Source organism: Guyanagaster necrorhizus, assembly GCF_019112545.1.
Source record: "Guyanagaster necrorhizus MCA 3950 unplaced genomic scaffold BT62scaffold_2, whole genome shotgun sequence".
Classification (NCBI taxonomy): domain Eukaryota; kingdom Fungi; phylum Basidiomycota; class Agaricomycetes; order Agaricales; family Physalacriaceae; genus Guyanagaster; species Guyanagaster necrorhizus.
Genome location: NW_025064881.1, coordinates 2,139,542 through 2,156,855, shown reverse-complemented (window position 1 = coordinate 2,156,855; position 17,314 = coordinate 2,139,542). Strand labels below are relative to the sequence as shown.

At 48.0% G+C, this 17,314-nt stretch overlaps 5 protein-coding genes across 5 annotated transcripts; 3 read left to right on the top strand and 2 right to left on the bottom strand.

The window, feature by feature from the left end:
• Nucleotides 1-172: 172 nt before the first annotated feature.
• Nucleotides 173-2,127, top strand: BT62DRAFT_1000012 (glycoside hydrolase family 5 protein; the record flags this gene model as incomplete). The annotated part of the gene is made up of 13 exons (XM_043176601.1): nucleotides 173-319; nucleotides 377-410; nucleotides 461-590; nucleotides 645-790; nucleotides 842-863; nucleotides 923-955; nucleotides 1,008-1,121; nucleotides 1,171-1,216; nucleotides 1,277-1,305; nucleotides 1,363-1,510; nucleotides 1,560-1,880; nucleotides 1,932-1,975; nucleotides 2,025-2,127. 13 exons carry the CDS (start codon nucleotides 173-175, stop codon nucleotides 2,125-2,127), a joined length of 1,317 nt encoding a protein of 438 aa, XP_043045762.1.
• Nucleotides 2,128-2,512: 385 nt separating this feature from the next.
• On the bottom strand, nucleotides 2,513-4,099 carry BT62DRAFT_926473 (mitochondrial carrier). Its single transcript, XM_043185049.1, has 11 exons — nucleotides 3,934-4,099; nucleotides 3,712-3,876; nucleotides 3,649-3,660; nucleotides 3,577-3,601; nucleotides 3,414-3,524; nucleotides 3,319-3,362; nucleotides 3,121-3,267; nucleotides 2,961-3,074; nucleotides 2,882-2,908; nucleotides 2,654-2,823; nucleotides 2,513-2,607 (listed from the first exon to the last, which is right to left on the bottom strand). The coding sequence occupies exons 1-11, from the start codon at nucleotides 4,006-4,008 to the stop codon at nucleotides 2,538-2,540; spliced, it is 960 nt and encodes a 319-aa protein (XP_043045761.1). The 5' UTR covers nucleotides 4,009-4,099; the 3' UTR covers nucleotides 2,513-2,537.
• Nucleotides 4,100-4,269: 170 nt separating this feature from the next.
• BT62DRAFT_882028 (uncharacterized protein) lies at nucleotides 4,270-8,302 on the top strand (the record flags this gene model as incomplete). Its single annotated transcript, XM_043182691.1, has 8 exons — nucleotides 4,270-5,163; nucleotides 5,215-5,237; nucleotides 5,287-5,519; nucleotides 5,567-5,697; nucleotides 5,744-7,321; nucleotides 7,377-7,879; nucleotides 7,927-8,108; nucleotides 8,166-8,302. 8 exons carry the CDS (start codon nucleotides 4,270-4,272, stop codon nucleotides 8,300-8,302), a joined length of 3,681 nt encoding a protein of 1,226 aa, XP_043045760.1.
• Nucleotides 8,250-10,270, bottom strand: BT62DRAFT_960292 (Gcd10p-domain-containing protein; the record flags this gene model as incomplete). The annotated part of the gene is made up of 11 exons (XM_043188546.1): nucleotides 8,250-8,403; nucleotides 8,451-8,612; nucleotides 8,660-8,733; nucleotides 8,785-8,974; nucleotides 9,035-9,167; nucleotides 9,222-9,365; nucleotides 9,413-9,621; nucleotides 9,669-9,760; nucleotides 9,809-9,912; nucleotides 9,963-10,090; nucleotides 10,146-10,270. The coding sequence occupies 10 exons, from the start codon at nucleotides 10,268-10,270 to the stop codon at nucleotides 8,480-8,482; spliced, it is 1,332 nt and encodes a 443-aa protein (XP_043045759.1). The 3' UTR covers nucleotides 8,250-8,403; nucleotides 8,451-8,479.
• Nucleotides 10,271-10,606: 336 nt separating this feature from the next.
• Nucleotides 10,607-17,302, top strand: BT62DRAFT_881372 (microfilament motor; the record flags this gene model as incomplete). Its single annotated transcript, XM_043182668.1, has 17 exons — nucleotides 10,607-12,274; nucleotides 12,695-12,769; nucleotides 12,819-12,987; nucleotides 13,048-13,370; nucleotides 13,417-13,579; nucleotides 13,629-13,732; nucleotides 13,831-14,178; nucleotides 14,228-14,254; nucleotides 14,308-14,811; nucleotides 14,860-15,222; nucleotides 15,277-15,583; nucleotides 15,616-15,725; nucleotides 15,778-15,906; nucleotides 15,960-16,081; nucleotides 16,132-16,342; nucleotides 16,394-17,215; nucleotides 17,267-17,302. 17 exons carry the CDS (start codon nucleotides 10,607-10,609, stop codon nucleotides 17,300-17,302), a joined length of 5,481 nt encoding a protein of 1,826 aa, XP_043045758.1.
• Nucleotides 17,303-17,314: the final 12 nt, after the last annotated feature.

The following is a 17,314-nucleotide window of genomic DNA, read 5'->3' as shown; positions in this document are numbered from 1 at the left end:
CAGGTGGCTAGTGGACACGTGGGTCGAACGAAGTTGGCAGCTGGCAGCGAGCCCGATCGATCACGATATTTTTGCTTAGTTCGCGCTTGTTCGCCGAATATAAAAGATGGCTTGCCAGGCCTTGGGCGAAGTATTCTCAGGCCTTCCTCCCCTTCCTTTCAATCCACCGACCATGGCCCCCTCTCTTTTACGCGCCGTGACTGTCGCCGTCTGCGGAGCTTCTTTCCTTGAATCTGTATCCGCTGGCATTTCGCCTGGATTTAATTATGGTTCAGACAAAGTACGTGGAGTCAACCTTGGTGGATGGCTCGTCCTTGAAGTACGTACATCTTGCACCATCTCGTTCATGGCGTTCCGTTAACGGGCGATCTCTAAGCCTTGGATTACCCCATCACTTTTCGATAATACAGGTGATTAGTACACCACATCAACTCTTCTTCCGTTGTTTGATTCATTGCAGGTAACTCTGCCATCATCGATGAATACACATTCGGGCAGTACCAGGACAAGGCCACCGCGACCACCGTGTTGACCAATCACTGGAACACTTGGATTACTGAATCCGATTTTCAGCAAATTGCGGCTGCGGGGTGCGTGATCGGTTCCTTGTACGCCTGCCGTCGTCACTGATCCTCAACATTTAGCTTGAACCACGTTCGCATTCCTATCGGCTACTGGGCATTCGACGTCTCCGGCGGCGAACCGTTCATACAGGGACAACTTCCATACCTGCAAAAGGCGATAAGTTGGGCTCAAACCTATGGCCTTAAGGTCATTGTTGATCTTCATGGTGTGTCGGAAATGGCTTCATTCGTCGCGTCAACCTCATGTCATGTTTTAGGAGCGCCTGGGAGCCAGAACGGGTTGGCGTGTTTTAATGGAGTTCCCTCTACATCCGCTAATTTAAACAATGTTTGCGCAGCTTCGACAACTCTGGGCAGAAGATGTCGTATCCGTAAGTTTTACATTTAAATGGAGTACGTTCAGCGAACTGAGCTGTCCGTCAGTGAATGGCAGTCGACCCAATCAAACATCGACCGTACAAATGCCATCATCAAGACTCTGGCTTCAATGTTTGCAGATCAAACTAACGTAGTACCGATTATTGCACCGTTGAACGAGTGAGTCTTATGCAATGCCGTTAATGTTCTATTTCGATGAAAATTCCAGACCAGCCGGATATGATGGTGACACAATCTTGAGTGTTACAAGACAGGTACGTGCCCCTGGCTTCCCTTCATGGCCCTCCTCCTCATCTACACGCTTCCTTCATCAGTACTGGTATGATAGTTACGGCAACATTCGGTAAGTGTGATGTATTGGACTATACACTGAGTCCCAAACTTATTCGGGCTTTCGCAGATACCCTTATGGCTCTTCAACAGAATCGAACACTGTTGTTCTGATCCATGATGCTTTCCAAGACCTTAGCTATTGGAACGGCTTCATGACCTCTGGCTTCGATGGAGTGGCTATGGACACACACATTTATCAGATGTTCTCTGATGCGGTTTGTTCCTTTGATTGGTCGGCAGAGCTCTGTACTGATCAATCCTTAGGACGTGGCATTGAGCTACGACGGGCATATTTCGGCTGCATGCCAAGAAGGCAGTTCGCTGTCATCCTTTGATCTCTGGATTATCGTGGGTGAATGGACGCCAGCTCCCACTGATTGTGCGACGTACCTGAATGGAAAGTTTTTCCTTGTCTCCGTTTCTTCTGTCAAAGTGAGCTTCTTGACAGGACGTGGCGTCGGCGCGCGCTATGATGGAACTTATTCTGGAGAAACACCTGTGGGCAGCTGCAGCGGAAAATCAGGCTCTGCGTCCTCCTTCAGTTCTTCCTATAAGACATTCTTGAGGCAGTACTGGGAAGCTCAAGTACATACGTCAACCTTTTCAAGCTGAGGTTGTGCTAACACTCGTGATCAGGTCATTACATACGAGAAGGGAGAGGGATGGATTCAGTGGACATGGTCGGTTGGTTTTCTTCTGTGCAGTAACTGCGCTGAATTCATCACACAGGAAGGCCGAGAATGCGGATGATTGGAGTTACCAGGCCGGTCTTGCAAACGGTTGGATCCCCCAAGACCCTACAGACCTCTTATACCCTTCTATCTGTGGATAGTTTAGATAGTTTACTCATGAGTTACCTACCCTCCTTTCTTTCGTGTTTCTTTCTGGGCGTTTGCCCTGCGTTTTACGACAATTTTCTCTTTCCGAACATTTGCGACGCCAGAATATTATTGCTGTAGCCTTATACCCTATAAACGAGCCACATTCGTTTAGTGATAACCAAGGAAACGAAGTTTCCCAATCTTTGAACGTCTAAAAACATGGAGATAGAACTGAATTTGGCGTGCTACGCGTCAAGTAAATTGACTAACACGCTTTATGGGATATATACACGTTCCATTAGCGAAAAGCTGGATGACCTATGCGAACGAGCGCAAGATTACTAACAAATGTGGTACTAGATTTGCGCTCAAACTGACTCACTATTATGCTGAAATGCAGCTACTAGGAATGATTGAATATCTATGAATTATGGTACTTGATAGACTTATAAAGATTTATGATCAGGTCATTGGCCGTCAGAGTGACGATACTGAAAACGATGAGTGTCTGCTTCTGTTTTCCCAAACGTCACTCACGTATGCGGCGCAATCCGTAAAAAGTGAGCCGTTGTTCCCTTGTACCATCCGCGTACACCCTCAGTCTTGAAAGTCTTCCATAGACAGTCGATAGGATTGCGATATAGGATTCCTACGACTTTTCCGGCCTCATTACGTTTCGTAGGCTGGTTGTACATCCGGGTTAGCGCCTACGTAAATGACGAAACATATGAGCAAAGCAAACAGTTAAGAGACGCTAAGCCATACTGTGTCAGCTGGCTGCATTGCCATACACTTCAATTCCAGGTCAATGTTATGAAAACCATAAGATGGGAATATCGCCTACAACACACATCCCGGAAACAGTGCTGCTCGCAAGGAATGTCCAGGTACTGTTGTCTGGAAGAATTCCGTGCTTTACCAGTTGGTTTTTGGTAAAATTATAACTAGGAAGTTGCACCTACAACTCCGTTAGGAACAGGCATCATAGAAAAGGATGAACGGACTGAAGAACCCATGGACGTTCGTAAAATTGCTGCGTCTATACCGCGTACCAGACCTCGCAGCTTTTCTTGTCGATATATTGTTGAAAGGGCATCAAAAGAGTTCTTGTAGTAGTGTTGCGCACCAACGGGAAGGGCCGGGGAATATGCCTACGGAGCTGTAAGCAACGCAGTGAAGACCCCGGCTGGCCCTGTACGGACCTGCATCCGAGCTTTGATCAAGAATAATGGGTTGCCCAATGACGCTAAACAAACACGGTCAGAAGTAGGCCACATATATGTCTATGAACACTAACCTCCAACTGCGCCGCTTGTTGCACCTGCGATGACAGATGTAAAGGGTATTTGCTCGGTGGGCTCACGACCAATGAAGTCGTTGATGGCATGTCGAAACGGCTCGTAAAACCCTGTCCAACGGCTTAGTTCATCTACAATTATACAAGCAAGTTGTCTTTTCACCTAGACGGCTTCCATTCAGCAGTATCTAACAACTCAGAGAGCTGCGTGGATTTAAAAAATGAATTCCCTTACTTGGTAGGTGTACTGTACAACAATTAATTGCGCGCCCATCACAACGAAATAGAGGAAACTTACTGCAGGACCCAACCCGCGTTGCATGCCTCGGACTCCCTCATTCTTCCACGTCTTCGAAAACACGTCAAGGGCGCTGTTGTAGACTTTTTTCTCCCCGCTCTTGGCCAACTCGCCTTGAAGCTGAAGCCGTGTCTTGGCAACTTCCGCAGGGTTGGAAATTGTCACCTATGACGTGCCGCGTTCCGTGAGTTAGGTTATCCCATGGTCGAAGATAAGACATACAGCGATGCAGGCAGCAATTCCTCCACATACAAAGCCTTCAGCCGTAGACAAACGCCCATTATTTGTCGACGACATGAGACACTACAGAGGGCTGCTGGCCTCAGTCCGGTCCGCGATGATGATGGAGGAGGGAGAAAACTGCGACGACATCCAGCGGCCTTCATCGTATTTCGGATTTTCGGAATTCGGCTCCCGGTTACATACAAAAGCGTGAGTCCAACACGTGATATATTTGCCTTTTGTGTCAATCTTTGAGCTCGGAATCGAAACGCTAGACAAGTCGAACGACGATAACGAAGCCTTGCTCGCCGTAGGGAACAATGAGCTCTGCTGAACATGACTGGCTCCGCTAATGTCCAGACAGTCGTCTTTTTTGGAATTATTGCTGTCGTCCTACCCATTGCCTTCCGCATAGTGTCCTCACCTATCGTTCTGTTGCTATTGTCCCCGTTCTTCCTCTTCATCCTAGCCATCGCTTTCTTGGCGCTTCACATCTATTTTGGGCATTATATTGACACGAAGAGTCATATCGCCCATCCGAAACTCTTCAATGCAGCGCGACCTTTTGCTTTCTCAACCCCGGCGGCATGGCAGGCAGTCGTAACCCGTTCGCAATGGTCCCAGAACACACCACAATCTTTCCCACCTCTGTACCCAGAGTCTCCATTAGTATCAGAAGCGCTGAACGATATCATTATCAAGATTGTCAAAGACTTTGTCATGGCATGGTACCAGGAGATTTCGTCCTCGCCTGCTTTTCCTATGGCTGTATCTACGGTGATACATGATTCAGCGGAGAAGATGCTGGATAGAGCGAGGAGAATTGATTTTTCAGCTCTGGTAGTCAAGCGCGTCCTCCCAGAAATCACGACCCACATCGAATTATTTCGACAGTCCGAGATTGCTCTTCGCGGTGCGGGTCTAGAACGTCGTTTGACACAGTCGGAACAACTGGATCTTCTTCTTGCGAGTAGATACGCGGCTAGCATGGATTCAGGAAAACTGCACAATGCTGTGGACAACCTATCAACCACCTTCACTAAGCAGACGGAAGAAATGCATCTTCGACATTTAGTCGATAGAGTGCTTCCTCATATTCTTCCAGAAATTGAGGCTCGAAGCAAGGCGCTCAAAATCGTTGTTCGGGAGATCGCAGCTTGTTCCGTATTATATCCTGTCATGGAGATGGTGTCGGACCCCGACTTTTGGAATCGGGCCATTGACCAAATTGTGAGTCATGAAAGACTTGTATAGCAGCTGGTGCCTCAATACTTCAGACAGGCGGGTGCTGCAATTCATCAGCAGTAGGTCTTTACTTCTTTTGCGTGGCGCAGGCTCTCACGTGTGGACCAGAAAACTGATCACCAAAGTGCGCAATGTTTTGGAAGCACAGTCGCCGCGACGGCAGCATCACTACTCTTCCGCTCCTTTAAGCTCTGCGCCCAACGAGCTGATTACCATTCGTACTGATCCACATCAATTTGAATCATTCCTGCGCAGTATCAGTCGTTTCTCTTCCTTGCTCGATGCACGGAGGCTGAAAAATGACGTTGTTGGTGAGATCAGGCGGACAAGGATGCTGCTTGGTTAGCTTTACTCCTAATTACAAGACATCTTGCTCATTTTTGGATAGCGAATCATGAAAAGGATGATTGGATCAATGGAGAGAAAACAGAAGACGTTGTTGCCTTCCTAGACCGACTTTATACGGCCAAGCGTAAAGTCGAAGAACGTATCGTAGTCCTTGGTGGACAGGAAGATTCTGTATGTTCTATTCCATGCATCTGATGCTCGCTGACCTGCTTTTTAGCACAAGTCTTCATACCATGAGACAGGTTCCAAGTCGGGACTGACTTTACGAGATATTCTTCGAAACCCAAGTTCGCTTTCGTATCTCATGGAATTTATGGACCGAAGGCATCGATCTCTTTTGGTTCAGTTCTGGTTGACAGTAGAGAGTTTCAAGAACCCTCTTGAATCCGTTGATTCAGACTCAGAAAATGAAGACAATGAAGCAATACAAGATCCCACCACTGGCGTCACTGTGAAAGAAGATATTTCCATGATCTACGAGCTCTATTTCTCCAGTCCTACGCCACCCCCCGCCCTATCTTGTATTTCTCAAAAGAATGCGGACATAATTCGCGATTTCGCCCGAAACGAAGTTACTCCTTCGCTTGCGAGTCAAAAGAGAGTGCGCCGCAGTGTAATGACAGCTCAGAAACAAGTAGAAGTGGAGATGGAGCAGGATTTCGAGGATTTCGAACGAACGGAGTTATGGTTCCGCGTGATCGAGGACGCCGACCCTTCTATAAAAAAGGTGCCGATCGAGGAATCTCCCCAAGATCAATACACTTCAGTTAATAATTCGACGAATCAGCTACCCTCCCAATTCAGAACTGGCTTAGGCCATGTGCCCCCTTTCTTACAGCGTTCAGAGTCCTCGCCTGGATATCTCATGCGACGTTCAGCAAACTCAGGCTCGGTGAGCTCTCCACGCAGTAGGCCTAGTCCTCCACCACCTCTTCGCCCGCCACCATCAAACATTGAGGTTTTAATGTCTCCCATTATCGATTCCTCGGAACATAACCGTGCACCACTGTTTGATGGTCCCGACGACCAGGAGCAAAAGGCGGAGGAAAAGAGGATGGACGCCATTCAGGCCGCTCTCACAGACATCATCGCCCTTGAGGGTGATTCAGAAAAATCTCCTAATGTGGGACATCAGGATGATGCATCAAGTTATCGAAGTATACATTCGTCAACTAAGCAGAAGCGAAGGGCAGTATTTGATGATTATGACGAACTAGATGAAGCCGAGGATGACCAGCATGATGACCCTCGTGGTGTTCATCGATCGTTTCAGCTTGCCGCCCCTGGGGACCTTCAGCTTTCTTACGAAATTTCTCGCCTGGGAGACAAAATTACCAGCCTTCAAGCGCAGGATACTATGCTTGACAACCTTATCAAGAAGGCCGAGCTGACCGGGGACACCCAAGAGTTGAGACTTCTTATGAAGTCAAAGTCTGCAATGAATCGGGAACTTCGGGAGCTCCAGTTCCAGAAGTCTCAGTACGAGCAGCAGGAGTCAGCAAACCGTCTTCTCTCTGACCGTACGAAGGTCTCGATCGTGAGCTCTACGACTGGAGAGGAGGGCGGGAAGGTGGTAGTGCGCTATCTTGTAGAAGTTCAACAACTTGCTCCTGACGGGACCTTCGCTTCCGGATGGGTTGTTGCGCGCCGTTATAACGAATTCTTGAACATGCACAACAAGCTCCGAGAAAGGTATGCCTTAATCAGGAATCTGGATTTCCCCGGAAAATTGGTCCCTGCTTTGAGCGGTCACTTTATGGATGCTAGACGAACTAGTTTGGAGAAGTACCTTCAGGTAAGTTAGCTAGGCAAGTCGCATCATCAGGTTATTATTTACACATCCTTTGTAGAATGTTGTTGCTATATCTATCATTTGTGAGAGCGATGAACTGAAATCATTTTTATCTCGCGATTCACCGTTTGTGGCATCCCAAACTCAACCCTCTTCGAAGCCTCAGGCCTTTTCTGGAACTGCGCTCGTTCGCAATGTTTATCGTTCCGTCGCAGAGAGCATTGACGATATGTTTTTTGGACCATCTATGCTTGACGTCATGATTCAGCGTCTTACCCGTCAAGCGGCTGAATTTGTTGGTATTGTTGGTTCCGGAGTTAACGACGAAGAGCTGGTTGCTCAGGCGTTGGACGCCGCGGGAAAGAGTTCTTCCGAAGCTACGCTTTCACGACTGTCGGCGGATCTCAAACCTTTAGATGGCGAAAGCAGCACTTCAACCTTTACAGCACCTATCTGTGATTTAATCCTTGCGATATTCGAGCTGAACAAACAGAACAACTGGCTTCGTCGGCAAGCTATCGTCATAATTCTCCAGCAGGTCTTAGGGGGGACCATTGAGAGGTGAGCATCCTGTTGACCAGAAGCCAGCTCACTAATGTAATGTTCAGAAAAATACGGGAAACGTTTAAGTCACTTTTGGGGGAAGCTCGTCTCATGTCTTTCATCAATACCTTTCGAGATGGCTTGTGGCCTGGCGGCAAGTTAAAAACTCCGGGCATACCGCGAACATCAGAAGAAAAACTGAGAACTCGAGATGAGGCAAATCGCAAACTGTCTGCCCTTTTTCCTGGTAGGCTGCGTTCACCGGTGACAATACGAATGCCATGATTTTGACAATTCGATTTAGATCTTGCTGCTAACATCATGGGACGGTCGAACGCTCGCCGCGGTGCCCGCCGGATATTTGCAGTCCTACAAAATCGAAGATTAAACCAGCATATAGCCTACACGGTTGTCGACGAGGTCAGTCAACTGCTCATGTAAGGTCTCTCATGTGAGGTCTTTCAATATTGACTTGATGCTTAGATCATTGCTACTCTCTTTCCCGAAATAATACCACAACCACCTAGCGCTTCGGAACGGCCCTATAACGATATATCATGAACCGGATGGAGACTAATGGTAACAATACCCAAGGATAATGTACGGCCTTCGCAATAATCATTCAACAGCCATTTCGCTGTCCAGTAGGGTAGATTCTTTTTCGATGACTACTTGAGGCTGTCCCATTTTAGCTTTCTTGTTCCTATGGGAACGGTGCGTTTCAACGGCTGAAGCCTCAGGGTCATCGTATCTTAATATGAAGTCAGAAAGCAACCCTCAGTGATAAGTGTCACTTACACTTTAATGGCATGCAATAAAAACCCGCCTGTCCCAGACGTCATCATTGTTGGATGTGTACGTCCCGGTAGTACCTGGACAATTGGTTTCAGTGCAGATCACCTTAGCAGATGGAGTTGGTGTACCTGGTAGCGCCGAAGCCATCCCTCTGTCACTGTGGGACAAAGAAAAGATGGTACCGCACGCATTTTATTTTGCAGATCGTCGAGAATTTGACCGTAAGGACTTTGTACCACAATTGATGCAGACCCAGAGATATAGGGTGTCAACTTCTGAACAATGGGCCATGGATCATACTCGCTTGCAACGATCAGTCTGTAGGGGAAAGGTGGGTAGGAGAATGCACCGGTCTGGAGGAATATTCACATGACATACCCATCAAACTCCCCGGCAAATAATTCTTCGCGAGTGCTGGCCAGGGCATCGGTGACAAGCTTCCGTTTCTTTAGACGAGCTTTCTGACGTTCCGACTTCATGTCCTCAGCAGGAACATCTGATGGAGGGAGAACTAAAAAAAAAGAAAATTATGAATGGCATCTCAACTGGTGCATTTGGCCCGTACCAGGAGTGTAGTCCTCTTGCGCTGTAGCCCAATTCAGAGAAGAAAGCACACCATTAACGGATTTTGGGTCAAAGTTCATTTGAACCATGACTGGATATGCTGGAGGCGAATCCGTATCGCAGATGGTAATCAGACGTCCTTCGCCTATATAGCCCGGTTAAAGGCAAGGACACGAAGACATTGAATCTTACCTCCCATGCGAGACAAGATACCACATATGACAAGTCCGGACGCATCATCGACTGCGATATACCGGCCTCCTGGCCTGACGTTGGCAAGGTTAAGAATCTGCGATAGCGTATCTGCGCGAATGTCGCGTATGCGGGTCTGATCTTTGTTAAACCAGTAATCACAGACATTAAATAGTGTAGGTTCTATGGTGGTGAACGTTTTAGAGTATCTGAAAGATATCAGACGTGTGAAAGAACGCATTCGAAAATCACCGACTTGGCCTCTTTGCGTTTCTTGTACTTCTCTTTGCTATACTCTGTTTTAAGTGAGTAATTTGCATGCGCTTCAATTTGCTTGTTAATGATATCCTGGGACCTGATCAGTTCTGGGGATCATAATGTCAAGTAGTTGCTCACAGATGAATGGACGCCAGACTGCTTCAAAGCGGTGATTTCATCAATGGTTAATGGCTGCACAGATTCGCCATCGTTGATTAGCTCATTGGTGGCATCCGTGTCCTCTAAACCTAGTCAGATTTTCCAAGGCCAAGTCTTTTGAAAGACATCCTACCGACTTCCTGCAAAGTGCGAGGAGGCATTATTTTGAGGTTTTTATCCACGATTTCATGGGTGAATCCATATGGCACTCCTATGAGCTCATTAGCGAAGAACGATCCCAGGCGACCGACAGTTATCGTCCTGTAAAGAGTCAGACGTCGTTTTAAGAGGCGGTAGCAAAAAAAGGTCACCGTACGCGTCTTTGTCCACCTTCACACCACGAATATCACCGTTAGGCAGTCTCAGAAGCACATTGTATCCTGACTGGATGGTCGGCAGCCGGTGAGTCACTGAAGAGCTTGAGACTTCATTATTACTCATTACGACGCCGACGTCGGCCATGAAGTATGTGGAGAGGAATAAAGCCAAATTGACGCCTTCGCCACAATCCACCTCGTTTCCTTGTATCGCTCTTGCACTCTCTTGGCCGATATTCCCATGGCATCGCAGAATGATGATACGGTGGGCTCGCTGGACACCATGCTGAAGAAGACGGCCAGTTCGACATCGACAGACCCATTGCTTCCCGACGAGCTCACGTATCTCATATCCGCGTTTCTTCCATCTCGGTCTACCGACGACAGATCCAAAGCTTTCTTAGTTCTATCAGCCTTTTGCCAAAGAGTTCGGAAAGGGTACACAGACAAAGGGCAGCAGATGGAGGCAGCGACGGAATCACTAGCAAAAGTGTTTTCCTCGTTGACACTACCTCATCTCGAAGAAACCGCAGAAAAAGACCTTCTCATTGGGGTTTCATTTCTCACAGCATTATTCCAGGTGGATTGGCAATCCGCGTCTTTCATATTCCAGCAGGATGGCGTACTCGAGTTAGCCATGGACAGCGTCGACCTCAATCCATCCACCGAACTGTCTCTTCACGTCGCGCATCTTCTCAGTCAAGCTTGCGGATACAAACCCTGTCGAACCATCCTTCCTCTTCAGACGACAAAATGGCTTGAATTCATGTCGGGTCCGCCACGAAGCGCACCTGTCCGTGCTGCAGCTACGATAGCCCTCATCAAATTGTCCAGAGGCAGCGTTTCAGACAATGCCGACATGACCGGGGGAAACAGTACTTATATTCACAAAAAGGATGACGAACTTGCAGTTGCAATGAAAACCATGGTTGTATCTGGTGGCGACCACTCTTCCATCGCAGATGCGGTCGAAGGTTTGGCGTATTTGAGCGTGGATCCTTTTGTCAAAGAAATGCTGTCGCAAGATTCAGATTTCTTGAGGGCCCTCTTTGCGTCCGTACCCCGACGCAGACCTGTCTACAGCCTAGAGACACAATCTTCCCTCATATACGGCGTCATTCTTGTCATATCCAATCTATGTGCACATCGACCGCATCTGACCGAAGAGCAGAGTCAGATGGAAAAATTGAGACACATGGGGAAAGCCAATTCTCAGTCGAATGGGGACTCTCCGCTGAATGACGACAATAAAGTCAAAGAGAGAATACGGAAATTATTGGCAAATGGCATTCTGGAAGTTTTTCCGGCGGCGGCTTTGGCTGCATCGGATAGTCAGGGAATACGCTTAGGAATTGGAAAAGCATTGCTTAGCATCGTGGTTGAGAAAGAGAATCGGGGCAATGTTCTTCGAGCCGGCGGTGCTAAGGTCCTGACGAAGATCATAAAGTCGTCGGTGTCCTCTGCAGCATCTACTAGTCAAGCCGCAGTCCTAGATTCAGCTTACCTTGAATCCATACAAGCACTCTCCAAATTGGCCATCACTGCTTCTCCACTTCAGGTTTTTGGGCCGAACGATGGTGCGATATATGACATCATTCGTCCCTTCTCACTCGCACTCCAGCACTCCTCCACTTTGCTATTGCAAAAGTTCGAAATTCTCATGGCTCTTACCAACTTGTCTTCCCACAGTGCAGAAGTGGCTTCTCGTATAGCCGACATGGATGGATTGCTTAACAGGATCGAGCTGCTGCTTCTGGAAGACCATATTATGATCCGGAGGGCATCGATGGAACTGATCTGCAACCTTATAGCGGGGTCCGAGAAAGTCTTTGAGCGATATGGGGGCTCCACAAGCAGTGATGGTGGCGTGAAGACAAAGATTCAAGTCTTGCTCGCATTGTCAGATGTAGAGGATGTTCCAACGAGACTAGCTGCTTCTGGTGCTCTTGCCACTGTAACAACGGAGTCAGGAGCTTGTCAGGCATTTCTCGCCCTGCAGCGAGAACGACATCGCGCAGTCCCGATCCTTGCGCAGCTCATCGATCCTTCTACGGATCCGAAGGCTGTGGATGCTGAGAGTCATCCAGGACTACTTCATCGTGGGGTTGTCTGTGCTCGCAATATTCTTGTGAATATAGGCGATTCCGCCCTTCTTAGTGAGATTCTACAGGACGCGGGGGCTGCAGGTTTGATGAAGGCGTTGGTGAGTATTGTGAAGACAAATCCAAATCCACAGGTCATCCAGCCTGCTGCAGAGGCCTTGCAATACTTGATCAATAAGTCAGTATAATGTGTGTTGTACGCGTGAAAAAAATATAATTGCGGTAATCATACTATTTAGTAGTACTTATTAGTACTGAAGCTGTGCGCCGATTCCAGTTACCGCTTTTGGCCGAGTGCTACTCTTACATTGACATTCACTGCGCCGTTCCTATTCCCGTCTCTCACGCACATCCGTGCTCTACAGAGCTACATACTACCAGGGCACGACTAATATGGTCAGCCGTCTCGCTATCCATCGCTCAGCCTTTTCTCACCGTCGTCGTAGGCGCCATCCAAGAAGGCGGGGAAGAAGGTAACTCCTGCCCCCAAGAAGGGTGGTGGCACAGGGAAGGTCGCCAAGGTGCTTACCATTGTTGTGGTATGCAGGTGCTCTACTGACAATTCCAAAGGCCGACTGGAAAGAAGGCTTCAAGAAGAAGCAGGTCGGTGTTTCCGACATGACCCTGCTCACGACCATCAGCAACGAGAGTATCAACGATAATCTTCAAAAGCGATGGACCAATGCTGAGATTTATACCTATATTGGCGCAGTGCTGATCTCTGTCAATCCTTTCCGCGGTTGGGACAATTCTTCATCATCTCATCTGTTGCTGCGTTACTAAAGCAACATTCTGTCAGACCTTGGCATATACTCTGAGGATACCCTCCAAAAGTACAAGGGGAAGAACAGACTTGAGGTTCCTCCCCATGTCTTTGGTATCGCTGAATCTGCCTACTACAATATGAATGCGTACCACGAAAACCAGTGCGTTATCATCTCAGGAGAATCTGGTGCTGGCAAGACAGAAGCAGCAAAACGTATTATGCAGTACATCGCTGCTGTATCCGGAGGGCAGGACAGCAGTATTCAGGAGATCAAGGACATGGTGCTGGCCACGAATCCCTTGCTAGAAAGTTTTGGCTGTGCGAAGACGTTACGGAATAACAATTCAAGTCGCCATGTGAGTCGTCAACTCAATTAATCTGCTAGTGTTGATGGTCTATCAGGGAAAATACCTAGAAATCATGTTCAATGCTCATGGAGAACCCATTGGTGCCCAGATCACTAACTACTTGTTGGAGAAAGGACGCGTTGTGGGACAGGTAGAGAACGAGAGGAATTTCCACATTTTCTATCAACTCACGAAGGCCGCGACGAGCGAGCAACGCGGTGAGTGGCTTCTTGTCTACGACAATCAAAGCGTTGATCATGCCTTCAGAGACTTTTGGTCTTCAGGGACCTGAAGCATATGCATATACAAGTCTCAGTAATTGTCTGGAGGTCCAGGACATTAATGATGCACACGACTACAGTGAAACTATTGTAGGTTTTGGAATTCCATTCAGGCCTGCCGGAGTAATCTAACATCATCCTAGAAAGCTATGGGCATCATTGGCTTGGATGCAAATGAGCAGAACGAGATATTCCGTATGTTAGCCATCATCTTATGGCTTGGCAACGTTCAGTTCGAAGAGAAGGAGGACGGAAATTCTCAAATTTCCGACACAAGTGTCACGGATTTCGTTGCATATTTGATGGACGTCGATGCCACAAACGTAGTCAAAGTCTTGACGAGCAAGATAGTCGAGACGCAACGTGGGGGACGTAGAGGCTCAGTGTACGACGTACCACTCAATCCTGCGCAGGCCAGTTCAGGTCGAGACGCACTCGCGAAAGCAATCTATAATAATCTCTTTGAGTGGATCGTGTCCAGAGTCAATGTTTCGATGAAACCACGCTCAGCAACATCACAAGTCATTGGCATTCTGGTATGTCCTTGGGTTTCATGATTGAAGCTCTTACACATTCTCGTTGTAGGACATCTTTGGGTTCGAGATCTTTGAGGTTTGTATCCGCTACTTGTTTCTTCCTAGTCAGCTGATTCTTTGTGGCTACAGGACAATTCCTTCGAGCAGCTCTGCATCAACTACGTCAACGAGAAACTACAGCAGATCTTCATTGAATTAACGTTAAAGACCGAGCAAGAGGAATATGTTCGCGAGCAAATAAAATGGACGCCTATCAAGTATTTCAACAACAAAATTGTGTGCGACCTCATTGAAGAACGTCGTCCCCCCGGCATTTTTGCTGCTCTTAACGATGCCTGTGCTACTGCCCACGCGGACCCTGCTGCTGCGGACAACAGTTTCGTACAGCGAACTTCCATTCTGTCGTCGAATCCTCACTTTGAAGCACGAGGAGCGCAATTTTTGGTCCGCCACTACGCTGGCGATGTCATGTACAATGTGTCTGGTATGACAGACAAGAACAAGGATTCTCTCGTCAAGGACTTGCTCGATATGGTTGCTTCTAGCACCAATCAGTTCCTGCAGACGCTGTTCCCGGATCACCCCGACCCAAACAGCAAGAAACGGCCTCCAACAGCTGGAGACAGGATCAAAGTATGGGTTTTCTATGCTCCTCAAAACCATACTCAACTATAGCACTAGGCTTCCGCCGGTGCACTCGTCGACAATCTGATGAAAGCGAAACCATCTTATATTCGAACCATCAAGCCCAATCAGAATCGTAGCTCTTCTGAATATGACGTCAAGGCTATCTTGCACCAGATCAAGTATCTTGGCTTGCAAGAAAATATTCGTGTACGTCGGGCCGGGTTTGCGTATCGTAACACATTTGAAAAAATGGTTGAACGATTCTATCTGCTCTCCCCCAATACTTCATACGCTGGCGAGTATACATGGCAAGGCGACTCGAAGTCTGGTTGTGAGCAGATTTTGAAGGATACCGGAATAGCAATGGATGAATGGCAAATGGGCGTGACGAAAGCTTTCATCAAAAATCCTGAAACTGTACGTTTGGTTGTTTTCAAAATTTAAACATATACCTAATACATCCTCCACTAGCTCTTCGCACTCGAGACAATGCGTGATAAGTACTGGCACAACATGGCAGGTCGTATTCAGCGTGCTTTCAGGAACTACATGCGCTATAAGCATGAATGTGCACGACGTATACAACGTTTCTGGAAGAACAACAAGGAGGGTCTTGTTTATGCTCAAATTCGGGATTATGGCCATCAAATTCTTGGCGGAAGGAAGGAGCGAAGGCGGTTTAGTCTGTTGTCCTATCGGCGTTTCATGGGTGATTACCTTGACATCAATCGCAAAAGTTCTCTTGGAGGAGAGATCGCAGCTTCTTGTAACATCGGCAGTGAGCTCACGTCCCTACAATGACCTTCAGAGGCGTACTGACATGCTTTCAAGACGAAGAAGTTACCTTCAGCGGAAAAATACATATACTTCTCTCGAAGCTTGGCAGATCGAGTAAACTAAGTCCTCGCTTCATCGTCGTGGTAATTTGTTGTTTCCGCGAGTGGATACTGTGCACTGATCAATTGGATATAGACTCAGAAAGCTGTCTACATTGTTGTCGTTCAAAGTAAAGAAGGTACTGTGCAGCAAATCTTGGAGCGAAAGATTCCACTGGTAACTATCAAGAGCATTGCAATGTCCAATCTTAGAGATGACTGGATGGTAAAGACTCCTCTTTATATCTGGATTCTGGACGTTCTCATACTGGCCAACAGGGCTTGAACGTGAATGCTTCAGAAGAGGGCGACCCAGTTTTTAGTTGTTACTTCAAAACGGAGCTCGCAACTAATCTAATGCAATTGACACATGGCAGTATTACTTTAAACATTGGATCAACGTGAGTCCTTTCTCGTGTCGTGTGTGTGTGTGTGCCTCATGCCTTTTTAGAATTGATTATGCTAAGAAAAAGGATAAACGAGCACAGATTACTATGGTTCGAGACGAGACCATCAAGAAAGACGATGTGTACAAAAGCCATACTGTACGCGTACCCTCAGGCGCACCTGCGGGCAGTCTGTCGCGACCTCCAGCCAAGCGAAAGGCAGGAATCGTTCGGCCCATCACTCAGGGTAAGCTTTTAAAGGCAGGAGGGCCATCCGTACGTACCACTTACATCTTCTTCCGCCGACGACTGAATTTTTCTCTCTAGAAACCTAGCGGTTCTAGACCGAAACCTACTATTCGCGCTTTACCCGGCAAGACAGGTACTGCTGCTGCCTCCGTTAATACATCCACACCAACGCCCAAACCAAAGCCAAAGCCAGCGCCCGCCGCTGTGGTGCCGTCGAATGTCTCAGTGCCACCTCCCGCACCTCGTAATGTTGCCCCTCCTCCACCACCGCCACCGCCTCCACCAGCTGTCCCGGCTGTGCCCAGGTACCGTGCTAAATTTGCATTCGATGGACAAGAGGGTGAAATGTCACTGAAGAAAGACGATCTCGTCGAACTAGTCGAGAAGGACGATAACGGATGGTGGCTAGTGAAGAAAGATGGTGTTGAAGGTTGGGCGCCATACAATTACCTTGAATTAGAACCACCCAAAGCTGCGCCTGCGCCACCACCGCCGCCACGAGCTCGAGCCCCACCCTCCGCTCCTGCTGCAAAGCAAGCACCTGTTTCAACAGTCAAGGCCCCGTTACATTCAGTAACAGCCAAACCTGTTTCTGTCTTTCCCGGAATGGCTACTGCGAATGGGTCGGCCGCTCCGTGGAAGAAACAAGTATCGACTTCAGCCACGACACCAGATGACTCTCCTGGGAGCTCTCGGCCGTCAAGTGTTTTAGCTGGCAGAGCTCCGCCGCCTGTTGCTGCGAAACCCAAACCTCCCGTCGTAGCAACAAAGCCTGCTCCGAGAATACCCGGAAAACCACCAATCCCGACAGCTTCCAGACCTAACGTTGGTGCCCCTCCTCCTGTACGTTCGGGTGGTCTAGTCGCGGCTCCAGCAGGCCAACTGGATCTAGCGGCGGCTGTACGTTCTCTTCCTATTATTTCGTATGATGTATTAATATGTTTTTCATAGCTGGCTAAGCGAGCTCAGAGGATGGCGGAGGACTGAGAGTATCGCAAC